At 39.0% G+C, this 19,860-nt stretch overlaps 1 protein-coding gene across 8 annotated transcripts in view; it reads left to right on the top strand.

Moving 5' to 3' along the window:
- The window catches only part of TLR3 (toll like receptor 3), a 53,545-nt gene that overhangs the window by 21,807 nt on the left and 11,878 nt on the right, over positions 1–19,860 (top strand). For 3 of the 8 annotated variants that reach the window (XR_012628687.1, XR_012628688.1, XR_012628686.1), the window contains exons 6-8: positions 10,291–10,401; positions 11,663–11,795; positions 13,291–13,392. Coding sequence is in view for 4 of the 8 variants with exons in the window: in XM_074866349.1 (XP_074722450.1) it covers positions 10,291–10,401; positions 11,663–11,795; positions 13,291–13,433; positions 15,669–15,794; positions 15,950–16,126; positions 17,939–18,129; positions 19,512–19,666 (1,036 nt within the window). In the remaining 4 variants the exon portion in view is untranslated. The other 5 variants (XM_074866349.1, XR_012628689.1, XM_074866352.1 and 2 more) reach the window with 4 other exon arrangements.

Here is a 19,860-nt window from a genome sequence, read left to right as displayed (position 1 = left end):
AAAAGAAAAATATAATTCTCAGCAAGCTCATGACATCTTAAAGGCTTTATAATTTTGAAATGCAGTCAAAATTTGCAGAAGAATAAAATGAATATACACAAATAAGTCTGTCTTTAAAATTGGAACAGTTTATGGTTACTCTGCATTGTAAAGATAGGAGCAGAACTTAACACAGATCATGGTTGTAGAAGCCTTAAATCTGTTTCAGGATTCAATATGAAAATGCCTAATAGTAGGCATTCCATTTTGGTGTATGTAGGACAAATATCCACCTGAGATGCTGTGTTATATGTACATGTATTGTTATTGTATTAAAAATTATGGCCTGTTTTTCCCTTATTCTACCTATTTAGAAGTAGCCCTGAAGATGCAGGAGGATACTATATGTGTGTTTGCTCTGTGTGTTGACAGTGATTTAAAAAAAAAAATTATTTCTTATTTTAATTCACTAATAAGTGAAGATCTTAACCCTAAGGAGAAGCAGGTCTTGGGTAAAAGAGGTGATTTTGAGTGCTGCTGGCGAACGCTGTGTGCAGAAGGCTGCCATGGAGGACTAAGAAGCTGCAGCTGGTGATGCGGGCAAGCACTGAGGAACCTCTGTGCTCTGGGATTCAGAGAACCTGCTGCCAGCTGGAAGTAAAGAGGAATGGTAGTTCTCACTTGCAGGGGGCCCTTCTCTTAACATACTGCTGGCCAAGACTTTTTTTTTTTTTGGTCTAGTTATTATGCAATTGTTCCTCAAAACTGAGATATAAGATCAAATCATAGTCTTCCTGGAGGCCATTTGCCTACCTAGACCATAGTCATTGCAGTGTTGTTATGAGATAATGAGGGTGTATATTGATCAGCTGTGTTGCAGTGATGAGCAATGGTATTGCTTTGGCAAAGTCTTTCAGCATTACCTCTGGAGCTGAAGGCAGTGTATTCCAAAGCTATCTTCTTTTTGAACCAAGTATTGCTTTTCTGATTATTTAGGAAAAGATTTTTAGCTGCATATGAAGAAAATTTCCATTGTGGTAAATTGTGATAATTTGATCAGATCAAAGAGGTGGTCATCTGAAAACTCACTAACAGTTCAGCTGTATGAATGCTGCCCAGGTAGTCTAATTATCAAAGCACCAGTAACTCATGCATATCTTCAAAGATAGTGTCATTTCTGAAAAAGGAAGGGCCCATTCAGGTGGTATATTTAAACACTAACAGTAGAAAAACTCTGATAAAGGTTTGTATTTTCAGGCTTCAGATAAAGTCCATACTTGGTTGAACAATGACCTAGATGACTGAAAGCACTGAAATGCTTTTGTCAGTGCTCATTGAAAATCAGATCTGGGTCTGGAGTGACATTTATTAACAAAGATAGGTGTTACCATTTTTTGGGGTGTATCTTTGATAGTTGTCAAGCCTCTGGCATGTTCAGTAATGATAACATTAAAGATGTGTTGCTAGAAGCTTAGAAGGTAAATGTTTGCTATACCACTTTCTAAAGCAGATTTTTTTTTTTTTATTTCACTCATTGAGCCATGTCATTTCTAAGCAAAGAGGCCAAATGGGTATTATAGCTGTCCTAAAATAATTTTCTCGGGAAGACTAGATGAAAGCTTTATTAAATTTCTCAAGATTTTGCTTTGTTTACTGTGCACCTACTGGGGTTACCTCAGCTAAACTATTCCAAGGATGACTTTTCAAGATATACCACAATTGTCTTAACGTTGAGAAAGCTAAGGAACAGGGATTGTAAGCAGGAACAGGCATTATTGTCATCTACCTTGATTTCCTTTGTATCTCCACAATAAGTAATTAAAGACAGAGTCAAACTGATTGCATTCAACAGCAGTAAAAGTCACTGGATCTGTGTCATAAAAGGTCCAGGCTGCTGTAAGTATGCTCAGCCCTGAGCACTGTCTTTACAGCAGTCTTCAGATAGACCTCCTCTAGGATCTGCCAACGATGTTCAATACTGTCTGTCATACTTGGCAGTTCCTGGTAATTGAAGTTGTTACAAGAGGGTAAAAGTGCTCTTATCTTCTTAAAGGTCCTCTGAGTCTGTTTAAAAAAATCTGTTTTGTCAAGCAATACAGGGAGAGTGTACCATGGTTGACTGCAACCAAGTTGGATAGATGAATACCTGACCTAGAGGGAAAAGGATGTGTGTATTTCCTATGAACTTTGTACTTTCTGTGGTATAAATGTTCAGCTACAATGCTGCACTCCATGCCTGGAATTTGTTCATCACTGATGCAAAAAGTGCCATTCGTCAAAAAGTGCCAAGTCCTGTCATGTCTCTTTCTTCCTTGCTCCACAGATGGAGCAGCATTAGCTGGGTGACATGTGGAAGGGCCCTTTTGTACAGTGACAATAACTCAGTGTTGTTTTAATGAAGTTTGTATTTTCTGCTCTGTGAACAAGATAGTGACCAGGAGTGGTCTATCCACTTTGGTGAAAATGCTCCTGAAAGGTGGGCACTGTTGTGAGTAACCCTTTATAGAGGAATATTTAAGCAGGCTGCATTTGTGGAGTAACAACTTATGTTCATTATATCTCTTCAAAGAAGAGTAAGCAATAGGCTTCCAGGGCAATTGTCCCAAACCAGTGTAAGAAAGGATGGTGTGATTTCAAAACCAATTTCTTCCCACAGATGTATACATTTATACTAGAGAGCACTTAGATTTTGATTTTTTTTTAATAGTCTCATATCAAAGTTTTCTATAAAGCTGTCATACAATTAATAGTTATCTCTTGGTTGTACAAACTAAGTGTGGGACGGAACAACCAGCAGAAAGTGAGAATATGAATGAAATGAATGATGTCAGGTTATAATATAAAGCACGTAATGTTATAAGGGTATGATGTATTTAGTATATTTACATTTGTTACAAATTATGCTTCCAAGATAGTAAAGAACATCGGAGATCTGAGAAAAGTAAAGTCTCTTATACAACAAGGCAGCAGCTTTGAGAGATTAGGATATTATACATTTTTGGGAATGGAGCAATATGTAATAAATATTTTTATGAGAGGCTGTGGCCTCTGTCCTGTCTGTTACAGAGGTCTCATGAGCATGTATGATAGACAGTAAAGCTGGTATTTTTCTCTGTTCATTGCCTTTTCTAAACTCTGGTTGAATGCCTTTTGGCATCTCCTTTTATAACACTCTCCAGTTCTGAATTATAGTGGTGAAAGTAGTAGTAGCAATAATAGTAATGTACTCCTCCATTATTTAACCATAAAATTATTATTGTCTTGGTTGGAAGGGAGGAAGAAAGGGCTTGGTTTAGAGAAATGCAGTTGGTATTGTGGTTTTTTTTTTCATGTAATTTGCGAGTAGGTTGTAGGGGGTGACTAGCGACTATTTCTGGTGATTGCAATGGCAGACAAGCCTTCCAAAAAGCAAAGAGGTTACACAAAATCTAACTCTTGGTCTTGATCTTTACACTGAGCGAATGTAGGAAAAGGTGGGAGGTAAGCTTAAGAGTGGATAAATGAAAGTAATGTATTTACAGGAGTAATAATCAAAACCTACCTTACATAATGCTGACCTCAAAACTGGCAGTTATGACTCAGGAACGAGATCTTGGCAGTGTCTCTAACAGCTCTGTGAATGATTGCCTCTGTGTACAGTGGTATCCAGAAAAAGCAATGAAATCTTGTTCCTCATCAGTAACAGAGTGGAAAGCACCATTTCACCTCAGCATACTACATCTTGTGTGCTATGTGCAGTTCTGGCTTCACATTGCAAGAAAGGCAGCTGGAATGTGTTGGTGGGGAATAACTATCTGCCTTCAGGAGAGAGTTTATGATGTCAGACTCACCAGTTTTGAGAGGAGGAGGCTCAGGATGTGGCTGCTACAGATGTGATGCTTATGGAACTGTGGATGTTGTCTGATGGGCAACTAGGATGAGAACCTGTTACTCATGGGATGCTGCAATACTAGAATTAGAAGGTGTGCATGGAAAACTAGTAGATTAGTGTGAACAATTTAGGGGAAAAGATACACTATCTTCTTTTTTCTTTTTTTTTTTTTTTTTTTTTTAAAAAAAACCCCAAACAGTGGGCAGTAGAGCAGTAACTTCTGGAATTTGTTACCAACAAGAGGCAAATAGTATCAGCAGGTATGGAAAGGTGTTCAGGAAAATTCTGGACAAGAAGTTCTAAATGGGTGTGAAAGGACTGGGCAGGCATGTACTTCCTTAACATCTGTTAACCCATGATAGCAGATACAGCTGGAGAAGGAGGAAATATACTAAAGATGATGGCCAGATTTATGTGCTTCCCCTAAATAGTATGTCCTGGTGCTGCTGTCACCAAAATATTGGAGTAAAGGGACTATCACTTTGATCCATTAATTTCTTATGTTCTTGGCTTTACTTAGGTAACAATTACAGCTAGGAGTGACCAAAATAAAAGGCTTTGCATGTGTGTGTGAGTACATAGAGGTGGTGGAAGGAGCTCCTAAGGCTAAAATCTATGTTCCAAGGCCTCATCCTCTTATTTTTAGAATGGAGAGATGAGGTGGGTTGCACACAACACTTGAAGGATGCCACACTGCAGGGCTTCTGGAGCTGCTTCTGGAGAGAAGTGAGGGCTTTCAAAGTCTGTCATTTATTTCCATTTCAATTTTTCTTCCTGAATTTGGAGGATACCTTTTTATCTAGCATTTCTGATTTTCATCCTCTTTAATTACATTTCAAATTAGGTGTAAAAATAATCTCCTACTGATGACATATGTCCTATTTCCCTTCAGAACTGACCTTATGTACCATCTTCAAACTCTTTGTCTTTAAAACCCCATGAAAGGTAATGGCTTGTGCATCTTGTATCAGGTCTCCTCTTTCATCTCCTCATCCTTTTTTTGTTTTTCAACTAATCTCAAAACATTTCTCCTTCCATATTCATTATTTCTCTTGCCTTTCTGTTAATCTAAGCCTGGAACTTCCCTCTTAAACTGCTGTTACGCCTTCATACCAAGCCCTTCATGTGTGATAGGATATGCTTTTCCTGACTTATAATGGGAAAGGAAAACTGAAGCTCTAATACATTATTTTTATTTAAGCTTTTTGTCCATACAGACTTACTTTTTTCTTCTTGTTTAGTCTACTTCTCCTTGTGTCAGATGCCCTCTTCTTCTTAATGTGATCCAAAGGGCTCTCTTACCTCTGTACATTGATGATATAAACAATTCTGTAGCACGGTTTGACCTTTAAATGCAACTGTGAAACTTCTGTGCTTAGTTGGCTTATTATATTTATTCCTTTTTGATCTAAACAACTAAACAGATTTTGTGTGTTGCTTCAGGAAAGAGGGGGAAAAATATTTCTTGCAATGAATATATAAATGTAAGATGGACTAAATTTAAGACTGTTTTACTGCTCACGAGGCTCTAACCCCCCATGCCCCTTTACAATAAACAAATAGAAAACAAAGATGTTAAAATTTGACTGAAGACACGTGCTGCTTCATTTGCTCAGGCCTTCTCTCTTCCCATTTTGTGTTCTTATTTTGCACTATTTCAATTAAGATCCTTTTTTTCACGTCATTCAAAATCAGAAGCAACCTTATATTTTCCTTTGTTTTGACACAGTTTTGTCTGAGACTGTTATTTTCTCTCCTGTAAGGAAATTTAATGACTTGGAGCAGTCTGAAATAAACAGCATGCCCAATGGTTTGAGGTTAATTCAGCCTAGCATAGGGCTATTTTTGTGCATTGACTCTGTGCTATGAACATTGCTTTTAAAGGAAGCAAATTAGATGCAGTAGAACCAGTTTAAACACACTTTATTGTTATGTGCTTATTTATTGATAAAGTGTTATTGGAAATGGCTGTCCCACAAGCTTTTAGGATTTAGGGAAAAAATCGCAGTGTTTCATTCTTATTTTTGCTTTCATTTGTCCACACTGTGGATGTACTTCTTTTCACTTTTTCAGCTAGAAATGGTTATCCCACTGCCATTTTTGTGCTAATGTGTTCCCTTTCTGATATCTTTTGTTGAGCTGAAGTAACAGCCAATGCTGCCTTCAATGTTTTGGGCTTCTGGAGGTCACACAAACTGGAGTTCTGCCACTGTGGAAATGTATTTTTTTTAATGTTTTGAAGTGTAAGTTGTAAGGCATATTGAAGTAGGAAGAAGCTGAAGTGACCACAGCAGCCAGCTGGGGCACAGAGAATATTGTGGATGTCAGTTTTCCTCGTGGTAGTGATTTTGTAGGATCATTAGTTATGTAACATCCATAATCATTAACTTTGACACAACGGTTAAAGAAAATAAGTGATTGATAACTTTGTATCTGCATTTTTGCTTGCCATCCTCTGCTGCTTGCATATGTGAACAAAAGAAGTCTGCAAATATGTATTGTCCCCGGACTGTTAGTGTAAATCTTTGCTGCAAAGCTTGCCTGCTTGGACTTTATGTAGCGGTGTGTGGTCTTGGCCCTTTGTTAAACAGTGCATTGCCTACCTTCTAATTTGTTCTAGCAGATTAGAAACTAGAAAAAAAAAAAAGACAAATACTCTTAAAGAGTATTTCTGTACATGTGTGGGTATGTCTTTCGGACAGAAGTGACCAAAAGCTAGGTTACAGCAAAATCCCTTTAGAGCCTGCATAGCACTACAGCATTCAGTTCCCTTGGCTCAAAACAGGGTTTCAGGATACAGAGTTTGAAATAAGATGTAGAAAATTTTCAAAAGGTTTCAGAGAAATAATTTGCATCATGTTTTAAATATTCTTGGAAGCACAGTTGGAATTCTCAGAGATTTCCAGTGTTCTGTTAGTAAAAGTTGCATTCCACAAACATGTATATGTGCAGTGATTTAAATTTAAGTTTTCTTAATGTGGACATAACTTGCTGTTCTAGATCTTCAGCTGCTTGTTGGATACATGTAGTTTGACAAAGAGCTATACTTTTTTTCTCTGTGTGTTTGAGATTTTGGACAAACCTGCTGTTACAGAAGAATGATGGCTAAGGACAAGGAGAGTTGTTACCACACCCGTAAAAGTAAAATCTTTCTTAATGTTTTACTGAATCAGAAGAATGTGGAACTTTTTTTTTAAACCTATGTTTGGCGAGAATTCTTTAAATATCAGAGGAAAAATGCATAGTCATTTTCCATACACTTTTCTTAGCACATAGTATTTGGTTTGGTTATGAAACTTTAAATATAATTTGAATGCTGCTGTTTGTTTTCCTATAATGAGAGGTTTCATACACCATACTTCTTCAGTCTTAATTTTCAGGGTTTTTAATGTTGCCTTTCTTATTCTTTCCCAGTTGTTTTCATCTTGCTTATGAGCGGATGTACTTCGTCCTCTGAGAGGGGCTTTCAGCAAAATACATAGACACCAGAATTTATATACCGGAGTTATAGACCATCTCGGTCTAGTGTAAATCTGCAGCTGCCAGCCTACACTCTGCCTTGTCACCCCTGCTCTGGCAGATCGATGATTTGCACAGAGATAGTCCGGAGGAGAACTCAATTAATTATCAGGGAAAATTCTTTATTCAACGGTCCAGCACCGCATAATTTTTTTATCATCTATAAAGGCGAGGGAAACCCTATTTGGGCAGAAAGATCCTAGATCGAGCCTTTATTGGCTGCCTGTTCAGAGGCCAGAGGTGGGGGAGATGTGCACCCCTCCCGTTCAGGCTGACGCTTAATTTTGCGGGCGCCCTTTTGGGTCGGGAGCGCTGGGCTGGGGCGGGGGACCCAGCCCCTGCCCCCGGGCCGTGGGGGGACGCGCTGCGGAGCCACCCCGGCGCTGCAGGCCAAGGGCGGGTGAGACGCTGCGGGGCGGGCGCCGCCGGGCCGCCTCCTCCTCCTCCTCCTCGTCCTGGCCGCCCCGCAGCGGCCGGGGGCGGTGCGAGGGGCCGCCCGGGGGCTCCCGCCGCACCCCCCCCGGCCCCCCGCGGCCCCCGTGCGCGGGCCGCGGGGCGCCGGCCCGCCGGGCGGCCGCTGCCGCGGCTGGGGGCTCCTCGTCGTGGGGTGAGTGTGGGCCGGGGGGGCTGCGCCCCGGTTTTGGCCCGGTTGCGGGGGGCTGCAGGTCTGCCGCGGGGAGGGAGGCGGCCGGGGCCGGCTTGCTAACCCTCCCGGGGCGGCTGAAGCGCGGGCGCGGCGGTGGGGGACAGCGCTGTCATTTTGTACTGTCATCGCGCAACGCCTGCGACTGCAGAGGTTTCGGTTAGGGCTGGAGAGCCCTCGGGACCTGGCAGCTGCAGTCCCCGGCGCTCGCTTGCCAGCGCTGGGGGAGTGCGCGATGGATGTACTGGGAGCGGCTTGTCCTCTCGTTTTATTTTACTGCAGTCGTTTGCTGGCGCATATTCTAACGGCATGTGCTCCGGGAGTCAGGAGAAGGAGTACCACTGCACCAGGTGGAGTGATGGGGCAGAAACACTTCGTTGCTCCATCTCACATCATGTATTTGCCATTAAGTATAATGCATGTGCTTTGTTTCACAGAGAAGGTCCATGAAATTTTATTGTTGGGATTTCCGTTTTTTTCACGTTTGTAGGTTCAGGTTTCTTTCAAAGCCACGAACACCGCGCCTCCTCCCTAATCCCCGCCGGGGATCTTTGAAAAGTTGGAAAGCCTTGTAGATACAGGAGATAAATCAGTGTAGTCAGCTCAGATTGCCAGAAGTCACTCAAGTAAAAGAAGCAGCTGGAATACAAGAGGAAAAGGTTCTTACACAGGCAGATCACTGCAATAGGAAACAGAAGGCAGTGGGAAATGGTTTCCTCCTCCAGTGGTGTTTCACAGGGATCTGTCCTGGGCAGTTCCAGCTAGCTGACCAGGTAAAGGGGTGAGCAGTGAAATGAAAGGGCTTGGTGGTGATACTGAGCTGTGGAAAAATACTAAGGACAGGGTCAGCTGTGAAAAAAAATTGAGAAAGACGTTATAAGATTGCCTGGGCAATAACACGGCAGATGAAATGGCAGGACGTGGACAGAGGGAACCAGCTTTCCATGTAGAAGGTAGGCTTTGAGCTCACTGTTATTGCCTGGGAGATAGAGCTTGGTGTTAAGACAAAATTAAGTTTTCACTGGACTGAAGTGTGTCACCTCATAGGGCCTCTTGGTTCCGACAGTGGCTAAAAGCAGATGCCTAGGGAAGAGAGAGGAGGATTAGAGCAGGTACATAGAGCTGCTTTCCACTGCTGTTGTCTCAGGCTCCACGAATTTGCCATTCAGGGTCTTTCCTGATGAGAAGTTTAAACTTGTGGTAGGTTTTAGGTGACTTTATTAGCCAAGGCATAAGGACTGGCATGTGTGATGTGACCCGTTTGAGTGGGGAGTTAGATTTTGACATATGCATCTTTGTAATCTGCGTAAAGGCAAGAAAGGATAGGAAGAAGGCAGAGTAGGGCCAATCTACAGTTCTTGGCTAAAGAAGTCAAGGAAACTCTTAAGCTGTCAGCTGTTTCCTTACAGTTACTCATTCACAAATGTACTTTGATGCAATCATGTTGCTATGACCTGGTTATGACCTCATGACCTCAGGATTATATGAGATGAAAATAGGAACTTCCACAGATGAAGTAATCTGTTGATCTAGAAGTGTTTTGAGGAACACTTTGACACATCTTCAGAATATATCCTGAAGAAGTTTTGAAGTTTGAACATGTGTTTGGGTATTTGGAGTACCAAAAAAGGCAAGTTCTAGCATCTCTTATGCTGGAAAGGCATAATATTAGAAAGTTTGTGGCTTGGTTTTTAATACAGTGTTGAGGAGTCTTTGATACTGGAGGAACTGGTGCTTTGTGGCCTGTAAATGTATTGAGGATTTGCCCATGTTTCCTGATGTACTGATGTCTCGGTTCACTTAAAAACAGCGAAGTTAAGAGTTCGTTGTTTTAGTAAAGACCACTGTTTGCTTGGCACTATATCTGTAACTTCTTATGCAGAGAGATGTCTGAGAAAATGGGCTCTATGTTAATGATTGAACAGAAACACATAACTAAATAACTACTGTGTGGACAATGACTGGTTTGTGCCTTTGCTCTGTTCCTGCAATAGTGAGGTGCTGTTGTGTTTGTGTGCACTGTGCAAATTTTAAAGTGCAAAACTGAAGGAGAATGCTTATAAGTCTCAAATTATATGTACGTTGTTCTGAAGAATGTTTATGTAAATACGGTAAATAAAAACTATTTTAAAATAAGGTAGTTTGCTTCAAGCAAGTGTTTGTGTTGGTGGATAGGACTGAAAAATTCAGGAGAGTTGCTGTCATCTTCTTTTTTCTCCAGTGGAAGTGTGAGTTAACCTTATTAATATTATAGAATTATGTGTTTCTGTATTTATAGGAAGGGACTGTCCAGAGGTTCCACAAATCAGTGTCTTTCTGGAAAAAGTGGAGAGTCTCTTCCGGCAGTTTTTGAGAGAAATGTGCAGGAAGCCATCGACAATTATACCTGGTATGCATGCACTTCTGAAATGGTACTTCATCAAAGACTCTTGGCTTTATTTATTTAAATATTTATTAAAGTTATTTAAAGATTGGTATTCATTTTCACTAGTCATGCTTCTAGTCATTCTCACGGATGACAACTATTAAGTAAGGAATTTAACTTCAGAGATTATTTGAATTTGCAGGCAAAACAGCACTTTAAATCATCTGAGATAGCTGTGTTCAGACTTCTATATATGTCAGTTTAATTTATCATTACAGGACTAAGAAAATACGTCTGTTATCTTTGCTTTCTGTAATTTACACACTACTTTTATATGATATTTGTTGCTTAGAATATATTGCTGTTTTCTGCTTCTGCCAGCTGCCTAATTCCCTTCTATGTATAGAAAAGTGTAGATTACACGTAACACAGCACATGAATTGGTCTAAACCATGGTTGAGAAGGTTTGAACTTTACTTCTGGTTTGTCATATGGGTTTGCATATTTTTAAAGCATTGTGAAGGGCACTGATTAAGCCTAGAAGGGAAGTCAGACTTCATGGTTAAATGCAAATAATGCTCATCAGCGTTACAGGTCAGTTAACTTTCAAGAAGTTTCATTCCAGTTGGCGCTGGTTAGGATTTGCCTGGCCTGTATGTCTGACTGCCCTTGCTTTCACTGCATCCCAGGGTGGGTGGTAGCTGGCAGGGACTAGCTGGAGCTTTCTGAGAGCTGGAATCCTAGAGCTCAGGGTTTAAAGTACACCAGGTCTAACAGCATAAAAGACATTGTGTACAGATATGTAACTCAATGCTATTTGACACATTTGTTAGATGTTATGCTCAGTTTTGCATAATTTTCTTGTGATAGCTTCTAACAGACTTAAAGGAAGCCTATGTTATCTTTAATGTATAGTTTTGATGTGACCTTTAGCTAAACTGGACAAAACAATGTAATTTAGAGGTGGAAATGCTTGGTATGTGTGTGTGTATATATTCTAGAGTGCCCTTATAGTTGCAATTATATACATACATATAAAAGCATAAGGCTGTAGAAGGAATCGCCTTTAAGACAGTAAATGGTACAAATAGGAGCATGCGGTCATTGCACTCCACTTAAAACATACATTTGCAACTCTTCACATTGACTCTTAACAGCATGTCCTGACAATCTTGCATCTAACAGGAATATGTATCACTGTCCATTTCTGTGATCAGTTGCGTTATTTTTAAAACGGTTATACAGAAAACCAGTGTGTTCTTCGTTGTAATTTGTCTTTTCACAGTGAAACGCTTTCATCACTTTCATCTAGTGATTGTACAACACCCACGGAGTCGAATAATTCTTGGTCTGGAATAAACAGCTATACTACTGGTTTGTCTACTGAAAGAAGTTCAGTTTACTCCTGGAGGGATGATGTACGTCACAGAAACTTTTACAGTACACTTTATCTAAATATTGAAAAATAGGTTAATTTTTACAGAAAATGGACATGCAGCACATGTCCTGTGGGGAAGTTAACCACTTTCATTCATTATAGCCTAATGAGTAAGTATATTAATTGAATATTTAAAAAATAGTTCCTGTTTGCAAGTTAATATCAGTGCAGCTGATGTGTAGAAAGGAAAACTGGAATAAAAATATGAAATAATGAAGTTTGGGAAAAAAATCTGTTTTACCAAAGAAGGTAGGTTTAGGTTTCTGAGTCCAAGAGAATGATAAAATACGTGTTTTCAAATAATGCTGGAAGTGTCTAAATGGAACTATTCTCAATGTTTTGAGTCATAAAGTACATTCACGAGCATGCATGTAAATGTCCCAGCCTGAGTAAACATTTAGCTCTGACCTAAGCTCAGTTTTGTTTCATAGATGATGCAGAGAGAGATTAAGTCTGTTAGGGAAGCTGACTGCTGAGGCATGCCTGATGCAGTCTGGCAGCATTGAATAAATCCAAAAAGCATTGCAGTCCCTGCTGCTTTAATTTTCAAAAGCTGTCCATGGCTGCTAGTGGTAGTTCTGCCGTACCTTTTGCAAAACATCCTAACCTTTAGGGTACTGACCCCATCTGTTGCTGCCAGCCCTCTAGGAGAAAGCCTGACCCTGGATCATACAGTAACCTGGGTGAGAGTTACTTTCCTGTTCCTTTTCAGTGTGATCCCTTCTGTAGCGTGAAGTGTTTGGGGCACTCAGCTGGAATTGAACAGATATGATCTGGGCCCTGAGTGTTCTAACTTTTTTCTCTTTTTCAGAGTGTCTAATGTAAGTGGCCAGATATCATTATGAACAGTGCCCCAGCTGAGGAACCCTCAGCCAAGTACTTCTGTCCATATCACTGGATAAAATCAGGCTCTTCCCTGCTACTTCCATATGCCCCTGCGCTCACCTGTTTCTGATTGCACTGAGTTGTAGCTTTGGTGGAGAGGTGTGGAAAGCCATTTCTCACACTGAGGGCTGTTTTCTTACCACCAGACTATGTCAAGCAGCAGGAAGGTGACCCACTCTTTGCCCTCTTAGCTGTTTTACTCAGAAGGGAAAAATGCTGCTCAAAAAAGTAGGGAGCTGGGTGCTGTGGGTCACAGAGGTGCAGTGTGCATTCTTCACTCCATATTGGAGTAGGGAGGGAGGCAGGAGTCCAGACACCTTATAAGTAGTGTTTTCTGTTGGCTAATCCTAGGCACCTAGTTCCTTTTTGCTAAATCACCTTGCTCAGGCCATCTACCTGGGTTGTTGGTTTTGGGTTTGGGTTTGGTTTTTTTTGCACTGTAGCATATAAACTGTGTGTCTGAAGTAGGTAGTCTGAAGATCCATTTGAAGATGCTCAGCCAAATCTGTCCAAATTGTCCTGTTCCGTAAATACTGTGGTTTTTAATATAAACATATATGCATATTTACAATTATTTTTATAATATGTAGGAATTCGATAAAGCCAACACAGAGAGAGTGCATCAGTTATTTTGGGAGATCGATGAAATGCTGTTTGAAGGAAAAGTGACCTCCCAAACTCAGAGCCTGCAGGCAGAATGTGCAGACTGGGTTGAACGATTTCCTCATATAAGGTAAGGAAATTTCTTACTGGTACTAGTTTTAACCAGTTATCACTCTAATTTAAATTTTTGGGATACCCTCGTATGAATTGCTCTTGATATATTATAGCAGTAACACTTTTGCATTCAGATCTGGATCTCTGGGACTGAACAGTGCCATAGTTACGCAGTACATCTGGGTGGTGGTGCAATAGCTGCCAGTGCTCTCTTTTACTTAATACAATGACTGTGGACAAAGATATTTTTAGCAGGATGTAATGAGCAAATGTTGCACCATTTTCATAATGACTTTTTCTAATTAAAGAATGCATCTTATAAAGAAACATTTGTTTTTACTGTAATTGAAGACATACTGTGAAGTTCAAGAAATTAAATGTTAATTCTTTTATTAATTCTAAAAATAAATAAAAAAATGAAGGTGACAACATGCTTCATACATACTGCATAGCCATAATGTCTTCCTAGGCTCTGTAACTCAATGTAAAACAATGTGTGATACTAACCTGGGAGTAACTAGTTGAACAGATACGAGGCTGCACACATGATTAATGAGAATTATTTTACATAGATGTGCAAAATGTCTAGGCAGCCTGAGGAATGCTTCTTATAATACAGGGGACAGAAGTCAGTGTTGTTGTGCTGTGTTGTACTGTCCTGCCTTCTTAAATGATGGCATGTCATTCTGAGTGACATGTGGTGACTCAGAGCTGTTCTATACATAGACCTGCATGTGTCTATCTTCTAGTTAATGGTTTGTTAACACCATTAAAAAGAGTGCTGTCAGTAACTGTAGTATGCTTTCAATGCTTGTAGATAATTTGCAGAGGCTTGTTACTAGTAAATGTAAACTAAAATCAGCTAACAAAGCTTGTCATACTTTGTTAGGAACAAGAGAGAATTATTAAATAAATCTGAGGCAATTTTCACTAGCATTAAGCCATGCTTTGCCTTTTTTAGATACTGTAAAAATTAATAGAACATGCATAAAATAGAGACAGGTTTTTCTGCTGTGTAATTTGTTAAAAATTTTAAGTCATTTTTCGAAGTATCTTCACTAGGTGGAATTTTTTTTTAAGTAAGTGATTCCCTGTACTTACAATTTTTTGATTCAAATCTAATGCTGGCAATACTAACCAAGCCTAAGAGGTTGAAAGAGAACTGAAGAAATCTGGGACCTCTGTGTCATTTGGTACTAAAGAATGTGGTACATCCTGTGGTTTAAAAAGAAAAAAGAAAGTTATTTTCAATATTAAGCTTAAACCTTAAAACTCAGTTTGTGTTGACTGGTTACTCAATTCTGGGATGCCAGATTTATTTCTGAGAGTTGTGCTTCAAAGAGCTTGCTGGCTGTCCTTTTTCTAATTTGTAGAACAGCTATATTGGTACATAAATACTTAGCTCAGCATGTGGGAATAAATATATTTGAGAACTGTCATCAATAAGGGAAAGATCAGATCTATTTAAAGAGAAAACTTTTTGTTCTTGGCTTACAAAATAAAAAGTGAAAAAGGCTATTGCTTAGAGCTTCATGTGGCATAAAGTACTGTTCTGTAAAAGGTCGTCTCAAGAAAATGTATTCAGGTGAGTCAGAACATTGCTGCTTGCACTACAGATGTGACTGGTAAATTCTTTTGAGATCTATTGTGAATTCTAATGAAAACAGTTCACTAAGCAGTGATTATTATTTACCTGTACTGTGTTCAAAAATTATCGTATAGAGTAATTTTGTGTACATTTAAATAGCATTGCCTCTACCTTTTCTCTCTGCCTCTGTACATTATGCATGTTAGAGTTTGTGCATTTTCTAGCCGTAACTGTCCATGTAAACATTTTGGATTAGGACTTCAGCTCACATTGATGGATACTGGAGTTGGATAAGTAAAGTCATAGCAGATGTTATTTGTCCTTTGCATCTGTTTTTAAACATTTCTTATGGAGTTTTGATAAGAAAGGAAGTGTGTTTACTTTATCTGCCTTTAGAACAATCTAAAAAGTTTGAGTGTTTGCTCTTAAAAATGATAAGCTAGAATCTCATCTTGCATAAATCAAATTAACTTTAATGACTTAAATACTAGGCAATGTTAATGTATTACACAAGGCCCTGGCCCCTCCATAAATTGCTTTTTCAAAGTGAATGTAACGTGTGCTTTTGTATTGCCTGCTGATTGCAAGTATTTGTATTCTTGATATTTGCATATGGAGTCGGTTTCCATCTAAGATACTGCTCACTCTCTCCTTTTTATTCAGGGTTCTAGGAAAGCAGCTCCTGTTGCCGAAGGATGAAGGCTTTCAGCATTTTCAGAGCAGAAGTGATACCTGTGTGGATACCAAGTGTTTACCTGGCCTCCGTGAATGTACTAGTAATATAAAAGAGTATGTTAATATTTTTAAGTTTTCTTTTTGGTGTTCCCTCTTCAGAGATATGTACAAATATTACTTTCATATTACTGAAACATTTCAGTATAATTAAATATGCACTTTCTTTTTTCTTTGTATATTTAATTCTCATTTTGTTGATATTTTTTCAGGCTCTGCATTTCAGGCTCTAAACTTATCCCAACGGCTTCTCCAATACATAAATCACTAGATTCAAGTTCCACTAGGATTTCTGCCTCTGACTCATCCATGTATTCTTTCCTGGAAGAGGAAATCTATGATGTGGATGGAAAAATAGAAGAATATTTTGCCTTTGACAACAAGGAGCTGTAAATAACAGATATATGTATTTTTGAAGAATATAATGAACAATTGTCAGTGAACCCAGTCGGGCTTCATAAACTGCATTTCTTTTCTGTAAAATACAGTTCCTTCTGTCCCTGTGTTTGGTAGCACAGTGGTCAGAGCACTCACTGGGCATGTGGAAGGTTAGGTATGTGTTTCTAGTGGTTCAGAACTCACATCTCCCATATTAGAGGAATGTGTCTTAACCACTAGTTGTTTCGAACTGTTTTGTGCATGGAGATTCGGTACAATGAATATTTAATTTTGAGGTAGGCAGTAGAATGAAGGAATCCCTTCTCCCCAGGCGAGTGCCTTGACCACCAAGCTTGTTTAGGGTCATTGCAATGTATGTGTTCTCGTTGTGTGCCCTAATGAATCTTAAATTCTTTCTGTGCAGTGTATAACAGCTTTGTGAGGAGAAGTGCAGGATATAACCTGCATTTAGAGCACCCTGGTGAGTGACATGAGTCGTACGGCTGTCTTGACAGTGCGACCTAGGTTTCCTGTGAGCCAGTTGAATGTTCCAGCAACTTAGGCTACTGGGTGGATGAAAGACCATAATGTGCTGTTTTCTAAAAGGCCTCTATGAGGGCGAAGCTTTGGTAGGACTAGTGGAGCACAAAGCCTGGCTTTTTGTGCTAAAGCTTGATACACTTACAGGAAGACGACATGATTGTTCTGAAAAACTGAGGACCCAGACTGAGACCCTTTCAGTCCTGTTTTTGGAAGAGAGGGCCTGGGTGGCTGCCTGTTTGGAAAGGGTTTTTGTTTAAGAATCCTCTTAGAATTCTTCTCTCTTTGTTTTGCTAAGTAAGCAAACTTCATTTGGGAGAGAGACTTGACTGAAGGTGCATTTCTTTCCTTTGTGCCTCCTCAATATGTTGTTTCTTGTTTCCTTCAATTCTGAAATATTTTGTTCTCCATAACTAAAACATTAGGTGTTATTACAAAGCCCAATATGAAAATAGCTTGGTCATTTTGTGAGTAGGACCATTCAGCCAAGTCTCAGTTATAGTTAAGAAGTTTGCAGTCCAGTTTGAGGAAGAAGTAAAAAAGTGACTGAGAAGAGAAAGGGGTATAGTAGAAACCAGTATGAATTTGGGATCATCCTTGTAATCTCAAAAAAATTGCATTTCCTTAGAAAGAAATATTGTGGCATTAAAAAGAGAAAAAGGTTAAAACTTTCTTTGAGAGACATATTAGAAAACCAAGTTAGAAAATGTTGCTATACTGTGCTTCCCTAGGTAGGCAGAATCAAAAAAAATAAATTAAACATGTAGTGGAAGGGAAGAAGGTGAGTGTAGGTCTATGGGCTCTACTATTGTCAGGCTGCAGAAATTGTTTAAACTTGTTTGTCTTTGATCAGTGGTGGAGCGTTGCAGATGTGCGCAGGTACACAGGACGTGATAAAAAAAGAAATGTTCTATGTGATAGTCCTCCTGCCAAATACAACAGACAATAGTTCCCTTGTGTTATGGTAAAAAACATAGGATTTAGTGTGAAATGACTTAAGTGCCACATATAAAGCTGTTTCTTCTAGAGCTGCAGATCTTACTCTTGTAATGCCCTGACTGGATTTTTTAATTTCTTACCTGCAAGCAAGAGAAATCATTAAAAGTGTTCAATAGGTTCAGTTCCCATAGGTACTCTGTATGTTTGAATTCGAATTTTTTTGTCATCTACAGCTGACTGACTTTTCTTCTATATGTATGTTTCTATTCATTTGGAGCATTAGAAGGAGGAAAAAAAAAAGTCAAAACCCATGGGAATTCATTTGAATTTGCTTCCTTTATTAGTGATGATGAGAGTTGGGAACAAAAGAAAATGCATCTTGCTGAGAAGAGGAGTAAGCGTGGCATTCCTCCTGTTTCTCCTAATGCCTGTATCAAAGATGCCGTGGCTTCTGAAGTATTCGATCATATGTGGAGCAATGTAATTGGAATATTGGAGGAACTGATTAAAAAAAGTTGGGAAACTAGTATCACAGGTATGTGGTATTTTCAGATATGGTATTTACTGAATATAACTCAGAAAAGTGATTTTGCCCCTTAGATAAAGCTTGGGAAATCCAGTTGTTTTAAGATACCATGTTGATAGTACCGCGCTATGAGATATGTAATACCTTGCAGCAGGTGTGCGTGCACATGCATGCATGCACCTAAAATAAAAACATTCCTACTAATTTCCAGGGAGTTTAAAAAAAAAAAAAAAAAGGAAGAATACTGACTGAAAGAGCTTCATTACAGGAGAGCATGTTTAAAAAAAAAAAATCTTAATCACTGGCTTGGGATGCAAATTGATGCGGCTAGCAGGGGATCACTGACAACCTGGTTTAAATCTGGAACCTAGGAATCAAAGTCTCCTAGTCCTCATTGTTGGAGTTTTGTAATAAAAAGAACCCTTAGGTAGTCAGATTGTTAAAGCGAGATAGACTTGCTGACAGTACAGGAGTTAATGAGTTTAATATAAGATGAAGAAATGGTGATGCATGTTACTTTATGTTTTCATGTTCTAACGGAGTGTAGTGAGGCAAAGCAAAAGCTAGGAAAATTAACTAGAAGTGAAATTCTATTTAGTGTGCATGTGTTTTCTTTGGAGGCTGAGAGAAATCTCAGTTCTTCTTTCAATGTATTTTAAAATGGGGATGCGTTTTGAAAATTCCCTCAAATGTAAGGTACACTCAACCTCAAATGTAAGTCTACAACAAAGTAAGAAATGGCAAAATTTCTCAGAATACTTGCAGCATCAGAACTTAACATTTCAGGTGTTACTGAAATATAAAAGGGCTTTTCACACTGCAAGTGGATTGTTTAGCTCAATATTATAGTGTAGGGAGGATAGCTTAGCAGTCTTATGATAGGTGTGCTCTTTTATCTTTATGAAGGACATAACTAGCTAACCAAAGTATTTCAACTAGGAATGTAAAAGAATTTGGGTTTATAATAGAAATAAATTGGTAGTATATGCTCAAAATAAAAGAACATGTAGCTGCTGTCAGTCAAGGATAGGATCAATAGGCTTTTTCTAAAATATAGATTTTTTTTTTCTGCTTTAAAAAAATAATCTTTGGGAGTTTTTAAATAACATTCCAAGAGTCTTAGCAGTATTTTCTTAAACAAACACCCCCCTCCAACTCTACCTGTACAGACCAACTTGCTTGTTGATTTCAGAGAAAGTATAAACAAATGGGAATGCTTTCGCAAAAGCATCATTTATGGTAGATTTTTAAATATCATGGAAACTTAAAACTGTATGAAAGTCTTTATTTACTATGAAGTGTAATATTGTTTGAATCTCAACAAATGATGGCTGGTAAACATACAAAATAACTCCTACTCCCTCTACTTTTTTTTTTTTGCTGTTGTGCAGAGTGTGACAAACAGGTGGAAAAACTGAAAGCTGTTACAGGAAAACTGCCACAGTTGCCTGTTGTTCATATTACAGCAGATGCTGGGAGTGTTCCTCTTTCCAGAGGTTCTGAAGCACGAAGTGTATATTTTGGGTCTCATTTTCTTTCCTTGCAGGTAAAAATAACTTTCTGTCAAACGGTGTTCTTTTTTCTGCTAAGCTTGGACAGAGTCCTCATTGAAGCTACAAAAGCTCTTTTTTTCTTTTAAACCAATTAGGTATGCTTAAAATAAGTAATCTGATTTAAAATGAAGGGCCATTAAATATGCATTTCTTGTTTACTATCACTCACTTCTCTTTGGTGGTTCTT

The sequence above is a fragment of the Strix uralensis genome, chromosome 4, assembly GCF_047716275.1.
Source record: "Strix uralensis isolate ZFMK-TIS-50842 chromosome 4, bStrUra1, whole genome shotgun sequence".
Taxonomy (NCBI): Eukaryota; Metazoa; Chordata; class Aves; order Strigiformes; family Strigidae; genus Strix; species Strix uralensis.
The sequence above is the reverse complement of the archived record's forward strand: the minus strand, read 5'-3'. Positions and strand labels throughout refer to the sequence as shown.